The 16068-nt window shown below is 36.8% G+C and overlaps 2 protein-coding genes across 5 annotated transcripts; both read right to left on the reverse strand.

The window, feature by feature from the left end:
- Positions 1-461: 461 nt before the first annotated feature.
- On the reverse strand, positions 462-13591 carry LOC17895746 (BEACH domain-containing protein B). Of its 4 annotated transcripts, XM_006301619.2 has the most exons (28): positions 13342-13584; positions 12604-13062; positions 12339-12497; positions 12067-12216; positions 11509-11664; positions 11347-11388; positions 10913-11257; positions 10377-10550; positions 10123-10283; positions 9687-10005; positions 9166-9589; positions 8557-8881; positions 8215-8403; positions 7861-8122; positions 7570-7761; positions 7272-7490; positions 7014-7190; positions 6427-6542; positions 4599-5964; positions 4218-4523; positions 3683-4135; positions 3561-3607; positions 3385-3478; positions 3054-3260; positions 2553-2678; positions 2039-2410; positions 1726-1957; positions 462-1426 (listed from the first exon to the last, which is right to left on the reverse strand). In XM_006301619.2, the coding sequence occupies exons 1-28, from the start codon at positions 13387-13389 to the stop codon at positions 759-761; spliced, it is 7788 nt and encodes a 2595-aa protein (XP_006301681.1). In that variant the 5' UTR covers positions 13390-13584; the 3' UTR covers positions 462-758. The 4 variants fall into 4 exon arrangements, with proteins under 4 accessions (XP_006301681.1, XP_023644372.1, XP_023644375.1 ...); XM_023788606.1 differs by lacking the exons at positions 462-1426; positions 1726-1957; positions 2039-2410 and having other exon boundaries at positions 2558-2668; positions 13342-13591; XM_023788604.1 differs by lacking the exons at positions 12067-12216; positions 12339-12497; positions 12604-13062; positions 13342-13584 and having other exon boundaries at positions 10913-11252; positions 11509-11600.
- A 1269-nt stretch (positions 13592-14860) lies between these two features.
- Positions 14861-15619, reverse strand: LOC17894690. The gene is made up of 3 exons (XM_006300502.2): positions 15502-15619; positions 15234-15380; positions 14861-15144 (listed from the first exon to the last, which is right to left on the reverse strand). Exons 1-3 carry the CDS (start codon positions 15578-15580, stop codon positions 14933-14935), a joined length of 438 nt encoding a protein of 145 aa, XP_006300564.1. The 5' UTR covers positions 15581-15619; the 3' UTR covers positions 14861-14932.
- Between the last annotated feature and the right edge of the window lie 449 nt (positions 15620-16068).

Below are 16068 nucleotides of genomic sequence, written 5' to 3' on the forward strand. Positions count from 1 at the left end.
CAAAAGATTATAACTTCGTAACATTTCTGAAACAAAAAATGGTACTCGGATGGACATTGTTTTCGCGCTTAAAATTTATCGGATTAATCGTCCTCTTTGAGAAGCACCCACACCCGAAACCCAAACCCAAGCCCACCCGAAGTAAGCAGATTGGGTTGGGTGTAAATCATACAAAATATCCGATTGAATGTTTATACTAAATGAATTGGGTACCCGAACCTGATCGGGTATATCCGAACACCCTAATAGGTACCCAAACCATCCGATCTCAACCCAAATGGGTACCCCACGTAGTTTTTGCGCTTAAAATTTATCGGATTAATTCTCCTTAAGAAGCGGCTATCAATTTTTTTAATGATTTATTAGTTTTAAGTATTGTACTGGAAATTCTGGTCTATTTTTGGTCAGAGTTTCATTGCTTTAAGCAATCGAATACTGGAAATTCATAGTTATACTTGCAATAGGAAAGAGGTATACTTTCTAACTTTAATCGAGGAATAATGTATACAAATCGTATTACCTCTTCAAGAGCATCTCTATTGTCTGTCTATGGTAATGTTACATCAATTAACACCTCTCTATATATCGTCTATGCATCTTAACAGCTTAAGATGAGATATATTGCACATTTACAAGGCAGTGAAAAAGTGTCAAGTCCCCTCTGCAGAACACAAAAGATTAGCCACATAATCGAGAACACCATTGCTAAATCAATGGATTAATCGGACATAAATTTACATATAGATGATAAGATAGAATCAGGATTTTGTGCTCTTCCGATGTTGAGGATTCTCGATCGAATAAACAAGAAGGGCTCCATCTTTTGTCCCTGCTAAGAAACACTCTTCCTGAGTTACAGTTAGAGAAGTGATAATTTTTCCCGCTCCATTATACCGTCTTACTACTTCAAGTGTGTTCATTGACCGGACTACTATTTGTCCTTGGTCACCAGCACTGACCAAGAACTCTCCACACTTGCTAAGTTCAAGACAGTTGATGCGTCCATTTGACTCCGAGCTAGCCAGATGTTTTCCATTAATGGAGTATAGGTGCAGACTAAGATCATCATCACCATACAAGACAATTCGTCCATGGTGCGATGCAGCAAGCTTTGACACTGCACTGCCTGAAGGATGTTTTAAAGATCTAATGTATCTTCCTTCCCGCAATGTGTGGAACACACAGGTTCCATCTTTTGACCCACTAATGACTATATCAAGATCAGTGCTGACATATAAGCAGGTTATGATATCATCATGGCCACAAAGAATATGAGAAGGAGCATCGGCGAGGACGATATCTTTCCGCATTGTGTCTCCATGGGTATTTCTGACCCTCTTTTCAGGTGTTTTAATGCGGAGAATGTCCCACACCATCACAGTCGTATCATAGCTACCAGTTGCAAGAATACTCGAATCGGCAGTCACTGCAGGATCAATGATATATTCAGTAACACAATCAGAAGCTTTGGAAATTAAAAAACATGAAATGTGTAGACCTGTTTAACAGCAATCCTATTTTAATAAACAACTGCAAGAACATAGGTTGTGGGACTGGCTGAGTCCAACTCTTGTTATTCTTCACCATAATTGGAATATTTCTCAGAAGGTTTCAATGTCCTATCCTAGAAATCTAATATTGGCTAGCAGCTCATCTACATTATCATTTCTAAGAAAGTACTAGTATCTTCAACCAGGAAAATGAAACAGAAAACAAAGAGTATACCTGCAACACAGCTTACGACATCCTTATGATGTCGGATGCTCTGGACTACCCGTCCATCAGACAAGGATATGATATGAAAACTATTCTCCCAGTTTCCACATGAAACCAGAAAATTTTCCAGTGGCGCTTGCATTACGGCAAAGCACTGTGATCCAAGTTCAACATTGTCTGCTAGGGGACTTCCAATGTTACGAGGGGAGAGAACATCGGAACCAACTCCAAAGAATGGATCCTGCAATGACAGAGGAATCAACTGAAGTCGAATAAAAGATTATTGAATTGAAAGAAACCAAAAGAATGATACTGAACATACCTGAGCGCTAGAAAAAGTAAAATTTCCACCAGAGTGTAGTTGAGTTGTCAACCAAATCTTGACTGACAAAGTTAGACCTTGGTTAACGAGAACTATATTTGAATCCACTACACCAGCATATAGAACTGCTGATGGTGGATGAGTTGTAGCGGGAAGAATAGAAGTCAAATTAATGGAAGCAGGCGCAAAGTACAACGGATGTGCAATTGGAATAGGTGGTCCTCTCCTTGGATGTTTCTTCCGGAAAATTTGGATAGGAGTTTGACCAAAATTAGCGATTTGATCTTCTATTGCTGATATTTGCAGTTCATCTTCCATATTTTCTACGTCAACAGCACCTTCATATGTAAGGTAATAAAAGATATTTGCTGCCTGCAATTCAGGTTTTTATTTTAGTACGAAAACAATTTGGAAGCTTCAATACCATGTCAACAAAAAAATGGACAAGCCTATGAAATAGAAACTACCACCAGTAGCTGGCAAGATAAGATAGTTTTTAAAAATTGATGAGTACCTCCACAGCTGGTTTGCCACGCTGTTTGTGTCCAAATATCAAATCAATCCAATCATGGAGATGTGAGCTAACATACTCGCTCTCTAGGGCTTCTCTATTACGAGCAATGAACATCTCTGGAGAACCCTGCATATATAATTTGTTACTAAGTTCTCCTGGAGATAAAACAGTAAAAGAATGCAACAACGGAGATATATTCAGGATGTCTGGAATCCAAAGTCACTACGATTCCGTAGCTCACACCACCAAAATAAAATAAAAATTTGACTTAAGTTTGCTAATTATCATATAATCATATAGGTGATATCCTTTATAAAAGACCAAAGACACCTCATGAACATGTTTAACATATTACAAGATTGGGTAGCAAACACTAAAGTAAATAAATTACTCTTAAGAGTCTCACATATGTTACTGCATATCCAGTTTCTAGACCAAATTCAAACTAATTCAGAGCTCAACTACAAATTACCCTGCAAATCATATGCATGAGAAGCATACCTTAGCCCATGGAGGTAGACAAACATCTCCAAGAGGTTCACCATCTTGTTTCACTCCAAGATGGTAAGAGTTAGAATTCACCAGAAATTCAGGCATGTAGAAAAACTCAGGGATCAATTCTTTTACATCGCTTGTATTGGACAGGCAATTCCGAAAGGACCCATCAACACTTTGGAATAGACGATCTGCATGATCAAATTTACCACCCTGACCACAGACAGAGATATTTAGGGGATACGTTTGTATTTACCATTTTTTTCATAATCTAAAACACAATTATTGTCTATAATACTCCAGAAATCTGCTATTGGTCAAAGTTGGAAACAAGTACCTGCAGACTACGATGAAGGGATGTAAACGGCTCTAACCTCAAAAGGTAATACAACACACTTCCCATACTTGAATAATGGGACCCATAATAGAAACTGCATTAAGCATAAAAAAAATTACTAAGGTGCAAGGAGGGGAAGTATTTCTTCAGTACAGAAAAAAATGCATGCAATGTACCTAGGTATATCAGGATCAGTGAAGCTGTGATATCTGTCCTCAAAAATCTGTCAAAAAATAAGGCATATGGTAACAGATTCATGCCACTAATCTCAGAAACGAAATACTTGCTTTATACTAACCTCGAACCTTCTTGTATCTAAAGCTCCAACCGGTTTAGAAAGGTCACGAAAGGTAGATGCTTTGCTAAAATCGAGAGTCTCTGATGAGTAGTCCGCCACTACCCAAGGGAAAACAGGATACTGAGTCAAATCATTATAAGATCTGCCTGCAAGGGTATTGAGAATCATCAAGTATTCAAAGTTTGTAATCTCTCTCCTTCTCCATCTATCTCTGGCTGTTTCTGCCATTTCCATCGCTACACGTCTGTCAACAAACGAAATAATTGCAGTCCTGTCCCTAGCAGCATTCTTTGGGAACAGGAATTCATTTCTGGTAGAAACAATTAACATCCCAACCTCCTTTGCACTCCTTTGCGATGCAAAATTTAGAAAGACTGGCGGTACAGATTCCTGGAAGAAAATCTCCAGAGCTGTGTATTGAAGCAAATACCGCGTCCAGTGAACACCTTTCACCTATCAACAGCATGTCCATGAAACGTTATCAAATATGCTGAAAAGATGCACGAATATGCCAAAGTAGTTTAATGTTTTTTACCTTCCCTATTTTCCATCTTCTGTGGCGCTTAATCTTTTTTAAGGGTTTCTTATTGTTGTTTCCTGATTCCAAATCTAGGAATGTCTCACTATCATATGGTGAAGACCATTTGACAAGGTTCTGTTTATTGTCAGCCTTTGTTACATCACTACCCTTTGTAGTGCTGAAGTTCTTGAAGACAGCTGATCCACCAGTTCCTTCCACCAAAAACTCCCCAGAAAAATGCAACACATTTTTCATAACTGCCAGCCACCCAGCCAGTTTCCTCTTCGGAGTTATAAGAACACAAGGAACTGATGTCAAAACCTGAGAAATAAAGCAAAACCATGTTATACATAATCATTTTCTTGTCTAATTCTTCAAAATCTGTCAAATATGTACCTCGCTGGTATCAACTTCTAGAGAAGATGCATCCACTTTATCCTGTACGACATCCTTGAGACCACTGCTAGTTCTCACAAGTTCAGAGAACTGGATATCTGTAGAAGTATCAATGAAACTTTGCTCACTTTGACTACTGTCATTCTCACAGGATTCTGAGCCACCCTCTTCGGTTATCCTGCGAATGCCTTTTAGTAAAAATCTCTTCATCTGTTCAGGTATATGTATCACACCCGACTTGCTTTCATTAATAACGTTTGAAGTCTCATTTTCAGTGGTGGTGGAAGTAGAAGGTGGATGACACAGCTTTTCGTCAAAATGATAATTCCGTCTCAACTTTGGTCTACGCCTCCAAGAATCTTCTGTCCTGTCGAGTTTCCAGTGGTTTAAAATGCTATTAGGAAAAGGAGTTGCAGACCAAGGACCTCTTTCGTCCATCAAAGATCGCAGCATGTGAATCCATTTCTCAGTAACATTTTGCTGTTGCTCTTCATGGCTTAATTGCACTGCAACTCGTCTATTTTCATCCCATGTGAGAACAGTTTTCAAAAAGTTTACCAGCTCATCATCAAAAGCTTTCCTGCTGCTGCATTCGAAAGATAATGTTTCATTATTTCTTTCACCAAGGACTTGCACTTGACGAGTACGATCAGATATCAATGTTTTCATGTATGTTGTTTCATCAGTGACAGCAGCAAGCACACGGTCTTTGTGTATAAGATTCTGGATAGATCCCATTTCTTTGAAGATTCCACCAGAATCAGAGCTGTCATCCTTATTCATACCACTGGTGGCAAGGATGGACTTACCGCAACTTACAGTTTCACGTATCAGGTGCGATATGACATGAAAACGAGCACCATCGTCTAACTTTCCATACTGGGATCTCACATAAAGCAAACACCCAATAAAGAGATGCAATCTGCTCTTGCTTTGTTCATCATCAGCAGCTAAAAAGGAAGGCAAGAGTGAGGTCACCTGTTGTACACATCTAGTGGCTTTTTCCAGCGAAGACATGCACAGATAAAGGGTGACAAGCCTAAACACGATCCGCGGGCATTTCTCCCCCCTTAGGAGCATGGCCTTATCAACGTTTCTGTTCATTTTTCCACTCAATGCACTGCCAATACCTCCTGACACAACAACCGCGGCCATTTCAGCAGCTGGAACATTCAATGATTCAACTAAACCTCTTGCTCTTTGACCAATAGAGGGACCCGTAGCTGAAGATTTGGGAGATATCTTTACCGGACCCTTTCCATTAATATCACATATTATTCTCCACAAATTGTCATACAAATTCCACCACCTTTCGTTGGTCATAAGTTCAGTTACTGTGGTGGAAGACTGCCGACTTTCTGTGTTTCTGGAAAATGAATGATGAGAATAATATCATCACCAAAACTAGCAAGCAAGAAACTGAAGCAGCAACTATTACAAATCAATCACTAAAAAGATTTCTCTATATAAACAATATACTGGAATATTGTACTATATCGTAAAATAGATGTTGTATTATCTGATAAAACAGCTTCTCATATATTTCACATAGAAGACACTAGCCACGGGTCATATTTTCTATTGGAAGGCCAGTTATGTTTCCCTACAACAATATCATGGACTACAAGTTATGTTACCCATACATGTATTCTATTATTGGTTTCAATGGATACAGTGTTATCCATGCAGGAGATGATCACATGTCTGGTTACAGTTTATTTTTTCTACAGATAACCAACTTCATATACTGTTTAATAAGAACTTTGAGACAAAGGTGTAACGGCACTAAACTAAAGACGCAGTCAAATGAATTCCATAAAGAACATACCTAGAGGTTTCTTCTGACAAAAATCGTTGGAAACTCTCATCTAGTCCCAAACTGTGGTCCCCACGATTTCCAAGTTGTAATAAATCCTCTGAAAAATCAGTGCTAATTGCTGGAAACTGGAAGAAAAACATTTGACATTAAAGCTCATATATATAAAGGAAAGAACATATATACTTTTCTTAGCACAGAAAACTGGATCAAACTACTTGCTAGCATTGACCTTAAATACAATGTAGTTATCTGGTTTATAAAGCGTCAAGTAACTTAAGTGAATCCAAGATGTTTCACCGAATAATTTAACTAATACCTTCACCACCCTATCTGACTGACTTATCATAGTTAGTAAATGTAATGAATGAATGGAAAGAGACACCACTCTAGATAATCTAATACGCACCAAAAGATCTAAACATTAACCTGGTTGACAATTTTGGAACACGCAAAAAAATCACAACCAAAACTCCATAAATCTCAAGCAAGACGTAGAACAAGAAGGGAGTTTCATAAGATTTTGCAGAGTGATGTACAATTTGGTTCAGCAATCAACTGCATGACAAGAATGAAAACCAGGAATAGGTAGGTCATACCAGGAGTCTACTGCCAAAGTCACGGACAAGCATCTCATCAACGAGCCGCAAGAGATACAGCACATTGTCGCGACATGGATGCGTAAGGAAGATATTATCTTCAGATGAGAGTTCCACCAAACGCTGAATCAAGTCCTCATAGAGATCGCGGAGAAAAGTCCGGTATGGAACATCATTCTGTGATGTAATAGAATAAGCGAAGAATAACAACAAATTTGTTCTGAGATTCAAGAAAGAAAATAGGTTTGATTAATTTACATGCTCACTCTGCAAGAGCATGAAATTCACAGTTTCCTCTAGCTGCTGCCAACCTCCCTTCACAGATAAAATATAGTGGCAGAGAACAACACAAAAGAGACCCCTGACAAAATGTTGCTCACTTAATGCCAAGTCATCATGATTAAGCAACTCAGATCTGTAATCTTTTATCACATCAAGTTTCACTGACGCTGATAACCATGCACTCCATCCAAATTCCTACACATAAGATTTTGTATTTTAAATTGCCATTTTAACACTTGCATAACAAAAAAAATTCTGCCATAGGTGTATATACCATCAAAGCTTCAACATTCATAGGATTTGAATCAAGAAGATCGAGTATGTCACTGATTATCTTCATTCGTGCTAATTCATCCTTGCAGCCGGACAAGAATTCGAATATAAAAACAAAAATTTGTGGAAGAAAAAAGTGAGAGTTGCTTGGTTTGCCTTTGTGCTTATCAACCTGGTTGTATTTCTGCAAAACCTACAAGAAAAAAAAGAAACTCTGAATGATCTTCCAACAATATGTTCTGGAAAGTTGAGAACAAACAATTTATACAAAAAATCATTCTTTCGCAGATACCTGCTTTGGGCTGGCCCCACCAAGAAGAACATCAAACAAGGTTGCACGCAAGTTGTCTGTCTGAGGATATTGGAACAATCTATCAGACATTGCCAAAAAAATTGGTTGCGTTCTAGAACCAATTTTCTTATGGCCTTGTGATAGAGACTTAGTTCTTCCAACAGCAAGGTTGAAAAACTTAGGTCCTTTTTTCTCAGAAGGTACATCATAAAGAAGCCTTCCAAGGAACTGCAAGCTGAGTAACCTTATAGGCTCGTAATCCCTGCCAGATTCATTATGTGAATATATGTGGCTGAGGTTTTGTTTGCTTTATTAATATAAAGGAAAAAAGCTGGTAACATAACAAAAATTTACCTCTGAAGAAGATTGACAAAAATGTGACATCCACCGATAAGGTTGACTTGTTCAAGAAAAGAAACAAGGACTGATGGTTGAGAAATGGCACGGATAATCATATGCAGCACATCTTCGATACATGCTACATCTTGGCAGGTCTCAAAAAATGCTGTCAAAGCTTTTACGTCTCCTGATGAGATATTCTGCCTGAAAATGAAGGAAAATTTTGAATAAAACTGAATACATGGACTTGAGTACAAGTTTCAAAATTCTCGTGTCATGAATTTAAAAGCTAGCTACATAAAGGGTAAAAAATTAAGAAGCGAGAAAAAAACTGTATTTTTACAGTGGATGACATGCCTCAGACTCATTTCACCTAGGCTCAGCAAAAGGAGACGAATTTTATGAATTTCATCTCTACTTGGTCGTTCTGCCATAGTTCGTGCTGGATGCATAAGAGGCTTGCTTCCTTTAAGGTATCTTTCAGATTCCCAGTAAAAGTTCCATACTATGTCAATAACTCTTGGGAGTCGACAAAGGTTTCCCAGAAGTCGTGGATCATTATCTAGCTGCTCGATGAGAAACATGTAAAGTTCACGCTGCACATTATAGGCCGCATGGAGCCAAATGTGAGGGTTAAGGAAAATGCTAGATATAGCATCCTCCACAAGCTGCTCAGCAAACCCTGATAGAGAAAAATAAATAAAGAGAAACTTAAAGAAGTTTAAAATAGACCATCCCCATAATCGACTAACAACTTTTAAATACTGAATTAGCAAAAGAATAAAGGAAAGAATCCGACTAAATATACTAGCTGCGGAAATCAGAATATGATTCCAACCATTGGAAATACATAAAACCATTCCAAACAAACCACACTTAGGAACACGTTTCACTTTATCTATAAACACAACCACAATATATGGTACCAGGAATGAAGCATTAGTATGAGGCATTCATAACACGTACCAGAGCTTGAAATAACGTTGAATAGGTGTTTCAAGGATGAAAGTGTCTCTAGATTGAGCTGCTTTGGTTGAATAGACTGTAACAAAAATCCTAGTATGGGGAATCCAGAGAGAAGATGCATCTGCTGCTGATTTGCTGGATTTTCATCCAAGACAGAAGCAATAAGTTCAATAACTTCTGCTGTCATACGCTCTCTTGTTGGCATAGCTGAATTTTCCTCTTTAAGTGCTTCACTTTCACATCTATCAGATTGTGTAATCAAAGGAAAGAAAACAGATATCCCTCCGACACAGTAAATTATCTGCTGGAGCAAGCGCCGCGAGCATAGCTGAGTACCAACCATAATATCAGCCTCAAATGCGAGCCTCTCTTGTAGATGATCTGACACCCGAGACACATTAAACAATCTCCTACCATCGCTCGCCTAAAAGGAGGAAAAATAGTTGGTTTAAGTAGAAAAAGAACAATTTTAGTAAAGATGGCAGGAATGATGGTAAGAATTGCTTAAGAGGGTGGAGGACCTGAGCATTGAGTCCAAAGGAAACCTTAGCTGCAAGCCCATCTTTTCCATCAAGAATACCACTCAGAAGTGGAGTATCAGAAAAGGGACCAGTCATCTCATTCTCCAAGAATGAATACATATAGCTTGGTCCTAGCGAATAAATGGCCTGAACTTGTTCGGAAGACAAGGAATCATTAAACAAGTAAACAGGGCCAATCTGGCCAAAAAATGGGAACACATCTCGGATTGATTCCAAGCCATCATTATCTTGGATTTGTGGCAACGTGATTCTTGTGCCAATTAAGCAGCTGGTAAGTACATCAGTAACTTTGGGATAGCTGTAACATAAGAAAACAAAATCAAGTACTGGGCAAATAGAAATAAAAATAAGCAATCAAGCATTACATAATATAACTCTGTTTTGTCAATGTAAAAAAAAATCTATGAGAAATCACCTGCATCGTTCAGATGACACAAGATCCCCATCAACATAACACCTTAAGAGGCTTCCACCCCAAAATGCTCTCCCAATACTATGAGATATACAAATAAAATGCCACTTTTTACAGACCAAATTGGCATGCACATTTACACATTGCCGTTTCAGATTCAGAGACTGAGAAAGAAAAGGAAGAGAAATTGTATTAGGAGAAGCATAAGTAAATTTAAAATATGAAAAAGACCTCAGAGAAGCTGTATTTTTTCTTACAACATAAGATAGTCCATCCTTTCCAATAGCAGCAAAGCAACCCTTTCCATTTTTTGACATGAAGCTGAAGATACCCATTTTGCCATCTCCAGAAAAGCTTTCTACCCTAAGCCAACAGCAAAAGGAAAACCCCTTATTTGCAGGCCACTGAACAGGTGTCCTGATTACAATCCCCTGCGAATAAAAAAATAATTTACAAAACAAAGGTAAGAATTAAGAATCAAGAAATAGTCAGAGTTTGTCTACTCACCAAGAAAAGTGTAACACTTTAGCATCAATATCTCCAATAGAGTACCACCATTTCTTGGAAACAAAAATTCAAAAAAACTTCCCCTCTACGATGTCTAAACATTTACTATTTAAATTTGAGGCATGTTTGATACAGTTACGGCAGCGTAAATTAATCACTGGAAACTGATTTCATCCAAAAGAAGCTTTAAACTGATGAGCTTATACTTTATCTCCACAAGTTGTAGCAGTATGATAGCATACATATTTTAAGCATGGAAACTTTCTCAAGTGGGACAAAGACTTACAGATTCAACCCCATTCATGTCAAAAAATCCTGTTGGTCCTTTCTCATTGAGCATTGACAACAAACAAGACAATAAAAGTGAGCGGTATCTCTGTTGATTGCCCACTCTTTCACTCCGAAGAAGGGCAAATATCTTACGTATATCCTTCCCAGAAATACTGTGGCCACCAATTGTCTGAGTTAGCTGTGTTATTTTCAAGATAACACTATCATCATTTTCCAGAGAAAACCAATCAAGAAGAAGGTGAAGCATTCCCGCCCGAACACATGAAGCACGATTCGATATGGAATCCCTAAGGAGTTGCTGAAACAAATTTAGCCCATAACACTGCAAAGACTCGCTGCTCTGCCAAATTATACAACTCGACAATAAGGATATATTCCAAAACCAAAGAATGGAAAAAGGCAAATCCAAGTAAGAAGAATTGCACCAACCTTCTGAAGTACATTTAAGTAAAGTATGATAACATCTTCATTCTGGATAGGAAGAACAAATTAAAAATGGAAACAGGATAACATAATTAGCCCCAGTGAACAAGGTATTAGAAGAAAATTGAAAAACAAATCATTAACTGATAAATTAGAAAACTACACCACCTTTATAAGAGCACTGCCTTTATCATCAAATTTTCCATCAACAAGCATATCAAGTAGTGCGTCCAAGAGCCTTTGGGTAGGTTTCCATTGGAAAAAATCCAACAATAAGCTTTGCAGTGTCTGATAACCCTTGCCAGCAAGGGCTTTAAATGCAAACTGAAGAGCACAAGGAAGCAGTTGCAAAAACTAATTATACCAGTGCAGAAGACCTTTAGGTTCAACTTAGCTCAGAAAGTCTTCCAAAACAATGAAAAAAAAAATGTGTCTTTCGTTCTACTAATTTACTATTTGAGATCAAAGTTCACTTCCAAGATTCCTTTCACTATTACTTCATCCCAAATCAAGTTAAGTAATACATGTCATCCAGGGAAAAGCCTTTATCTACATGGATTATGGGGAGAGGTGCGATATTCGTATTTTGCTAACACAGTAAGCAGAAACTTATAATCTACTCCTTCCATGAACCCCATCTATTTTCTCATCCCAAGGTAATAACTGAACAAGCCATTTTTTAAGTGACCCTTACTGTAGCGAAGAGCAAAAGAAAAGAAGAATCACCTTTGACGTATCATTATTTGCAAGCAGGGAGGTTAGAGTCTGAAGCACATTTAAAACCAACTTCTCTCCATTTGCTTCATCAAGATTACCATTTAAGAGAGAGACAATGTGTAAGAAACACTCCCCCTCACGGAAGAGGGCTTGGTAGTACTGGATTTGCAAAAAAATAGAAAAAAACATTAGAAGCAAAAAATTAAGATAAGGATCTACAGCAGGAGTGGCTGACGCCAAACAGACTGTACACACACTATACAAGTAACATAGAGGCATACCTTCGAATCAGTCTTGATCAAATCCCTCATACCCGCCAATAGATCACCAGACAAGTCTACAAAATCATTTTCTCTTTCCTTCACTTGAGTGAAAGTTTCTAGATATTTGGAACACACTTGAGATTTTGCACTTTTGTCTTCGTCACACAAAGGCCTGATCTGAAAATTTAGATTAAAAAAAAATCCATTTCAATCTCCTTAACAAGCTATTAGATCAATAGATGTTAGTAAAGACTACTTATAAGTACTTATTTGAAAGAGATACCTTCATGAGATCAGTAATGAGTTTCATCACATTGTGTCTTACGGCTTTTTCCCAAAATAGCTCAAAAAGACAATCAACACATACGGAGCTTCGCAAAACATATATTTTTGCATCGTCTGTCGATGAGAAAAACTCAGTGAAAACCCCCACGCATGATTCCACGCACTCAAACCAAGAATCCTCTGTATGACTTGAATCAGAACTTTTATGAGGTGAATCAACTATAACTCGACTGTCACTACTCTCTACTAAAGGGCTAACACACCCAGGCTTCCTACTTTCTCTGGCTTGAGCGCAAGCCAATCTGAGGACACGACAAGCTCCATTCAACGCCTTAAAAGAAAGTTTATTTTCATTTGAAAGCTTTAACGAGCGTAACAGCCTCTGTGAAAGACCATTTGCAATCCTGGGAGTCGACGCAGACTTCTCAAGAGCATCTAAAAGTACAGATACACTAGGCTGCAATTAAAAAAAAACACTAAATTCATGAATGCCCTCAAGGAGAAGTATAAGTTGTGAGATACCCCTTCATCACTAATGACACTTAAACCACCAAATTAGCCACTAACCAAAGAGAAGCAAAGCAACACGACTGTAACATTTGGTATGATTCTAATAAGGAAACAACAACAACTACAACATCAGAGCTAAACCCAAATTCTTATCTCAATTTCAAAAACAACACTAAGAGACACAACGAAGAACCAGGATCATCGATTAAAAAGCTAAAATGCGTACCAAATGAGACGCAGTTGTATCAGAACCTGCGACAGAGCCAGATTCCATATTAGCTCAATCGGTTTCGAGATCTCTAGCCGACGGTTTGATCACACAAGAGATTCTACAAAACTGGCGCATAACCGTTGATTTTGGATTCACTGCGAAGAGAAACGGCGAAGAAGAAAGCTTATTCAAGTCTGTGTGATAAAGAGCTGCTATGAAGGCTATGAAGCGTCGGAGCATTTACCCCCAAATTCTGAAATCTGCAGAAACGAAAGAGTGCAGACAAGTATTTAGAATTTACAAAAGCAAGTCCTCCTTTTTACTAAAGTTTCCTAAATTCGGTCTTACATTATATTTATGCCAAACACGGCCCGATATATATAATTTTCTTATCAAATCCGATATATAATTTTCTTAATAAGAATCATTATGCTTATGTGATAAATCCACATTTTGCACATTTATTTTTTTAAAAAAAATATCTCATACTTATTGTCAAACATATTTATTTCCAAATATTATCTATTTTCTTCTAGATCTAATTACCAAACACATTTGAGTTTTAAAATGTTCAAAAAAACAAAAGTCAATACAAAGATTCTAAATATTTAACTTTACCAATAATAAAATAAAAATCTTCTTTATTCCAAATGAGAAACTTACAAAATTTCATTATTCCATGCATGTAGTACTTAACACGAGTGATTAACCTAATTCCATTCAATAAGTTTTGTTAAAGTCTTAAAGAATTTTTCTACCAAAAAAAAAGTCTTAAAGAAATTTTAGTGGGAAATAAAGGAAGAGTATAGACAAATAATTGCAAGACTTTTCTTCATAGAAGAACACTCCAATATGTATCTCACATAATACTGTATGTGTCAAATTCTTGTGTCATGTATTTTTTTTAGGAACTGAAGTGTTACAACTTTCTATTTTTATGAATACCAAAAACAAATTCCATTATTTGTCAATCAATTTGATTCAAAGATTGTAATCTATTTCCACACAAGTACTCATGTACTAAACTCTCATGTTTTCGTGCACCTCTAAATATAGTAATTGTATGAAAATAAACCATAAATATACATATTGATATTCAGCTCATACCATATTTATTTCCGGACATTTTTCTCTTTCTCTTAGTCTACACTTCTATTTATCGGATTACTAGTTCTCAGTTCTCACATTCTTTTTCCTTTTTTTCTGGTTTCTTGAATTGTTCTTTATAGTGTCCTCTGTGTTACCGCGACTGTTGTCACATAGTTAGCCGATGCTTATTCTCTTTCGAATCGATTCGATGATTATAAATTCATTCCATATAGGATCTTACACGAATGTATAGAAAACAAATTTGGCATAAATTCATTGAAATTTTTTTTAGGTAGTAATCCTTTGAAAATTGTATCCAACCCTAAATACTCTTAAATTTCCAACAATATATATTTGATTTTTTTTCTGCAACTGATTGACCAAATACAATACTATCTAGTATCAACCATTATTTTTCCTCTTTTGTTACAAGTAATCCCCAATGTCACCTTATAGTTTACATGCCCACATACATATCAACCAAACCACACTTTATCTATCAAGATGAAAAAATATATCATAGAGTTGTGTCGTTGGCCATGGACGAGACTGATCGAGTTAATGTTACCCAGAAAATAATTCGACAAGTCCAAGAGCGACTCACTGGTGTTGCTGTTGATATCGAATATCTCAACTGCACAAACTTTGAGACGAAAAAATGCATTGATTTTATGCTCAATGTGATGAAACCATCTCTACTCTTGCTTCTCGCTGTTTGCCAAACATCCACTGCATAAAATGATTCAAGATCCATCACAAATGAGTTTTTGAGTACGTAAAGAGTAAAATTGATGTTAGAGAATTCTTAAAAACAAAACCTGAGGCTAGATTGAATCTTTTGCGATACTCATTATAAGATGGGAATGATTTTAGCATCTTGTCTTTGTTGTAGAGAGCAAATGGTACACTTCTAGGTAGATAACTTCGAACATGTTCATGAGACGAAACCTTGGTCGAGCTCCTGGCTAATGATTATTAATTAACGATAAAATTGTCATGAAAGATTGTTATATACATAATATAACAACAACAAAAGCATAATATATAGAATATATTAACACATGATCATATATTAATTAGGCTCACCCATATTCTCGATGAAGCAAGAAACAATTACAAGAACCAACATTACAACCAAACCTCCATGTCTTGATTTCGCTTTCATTTTAATACTTTAGTTGTTCTGTTTTTTTTTTTTTTTGTTTCTTTGGGTCTTTCTTCACTACTTGTGAGTTGTTTTGAAGTGAAAGAATACAAAGACAAGATGAGTTATTTATAGAAAGATGTAAATGGATTCAATTTTTCCAAAGTGTTTTTGCCAAGTCAATGTGGTTAAGCATCTTTATCAAACATGATGATTAACCGTCCTTCACACGTCTTGACTTGACTTGAACAGTTCTTTATATATACTGTCTGTCAAATGCTAACTTACAATATGGGTTGTGTTGACTTGGTGTTCTTTGAATATATCATGTTTGCCCATAATACATATATCTTAGTGTATATATTTATAAATCTACTGAGATTAGTCTCTACTAATTTGAATACAAAAAAAAAAATATTATATAAAAATGTTAGAAATATCTTTCTTATTGGTCGGAACTGAGATGAAATATGAAGTAATAACAAATACTAGGTATAACTAAGTCGAGT

This window comes from Capsella rubella, unplaced genomic scaffold (assembly GCF_000375325.1).
Source record: "Capsella rubella cultivar Monte Gargano unplaced genomic scaffold, Caprub1_0 scaffold_2, whole genome shotgun sequence".
Taxonomy (NCBI): Eukaryota; Viridiplantae; Streptophyta; class Magnoliopsida; order Brassicales; family Brassicaceae; genus Capsella; species Capsella rubella.

Excerpts from the sequence above, each read along its gene's own strand:
- LOC17894690 (XM_006300502.2), bottom strand. The coding sequence starts at position 15,580 with ATGAAAGCGAAATCAAGACATGGAGGTTTGGTTGTAATGTTGGTTCTT. Across the intron at positions 15,381-15,501 it reads TTGCTTCATCGAGAATATGG|CCAGGAGCTCGACCAAGGTT; the intron begins GTGAGCCTAATT and ends AATAATCATTAG. Across the intron at positions 15,145-15,233 it reads AAGATTCAATCTAGCCTCAG|TGGATGTTTGGCAAACAGCG; the intron begins GTTTTGTTTTTA and ends CATTTTATGCAG.
- LOC17895746 (XM_006301619.2), bottom strand. The coding sequence starts at position 13,389 with ATGGAATCTGGCTCTGTCGCAGGTTCTGATACAACTGCGTCTCATTTG. Across the intron at positions 10,284-10,376 it reads AGGATGGACTATCTTATGTT|TCTCTGAATCTGAAACGGCA; the intron begins GTAAGAAAAAAT and ends TTTCTTTCTCAG. Across the intron at positions 7,762-7,860 it reads GTGGGGCCAGCCCAAAGCAG|GTTTTGCAGAAATACAACCA; the intron begins GTATCTGCGAAA and ends TTTTTCTTGTAG.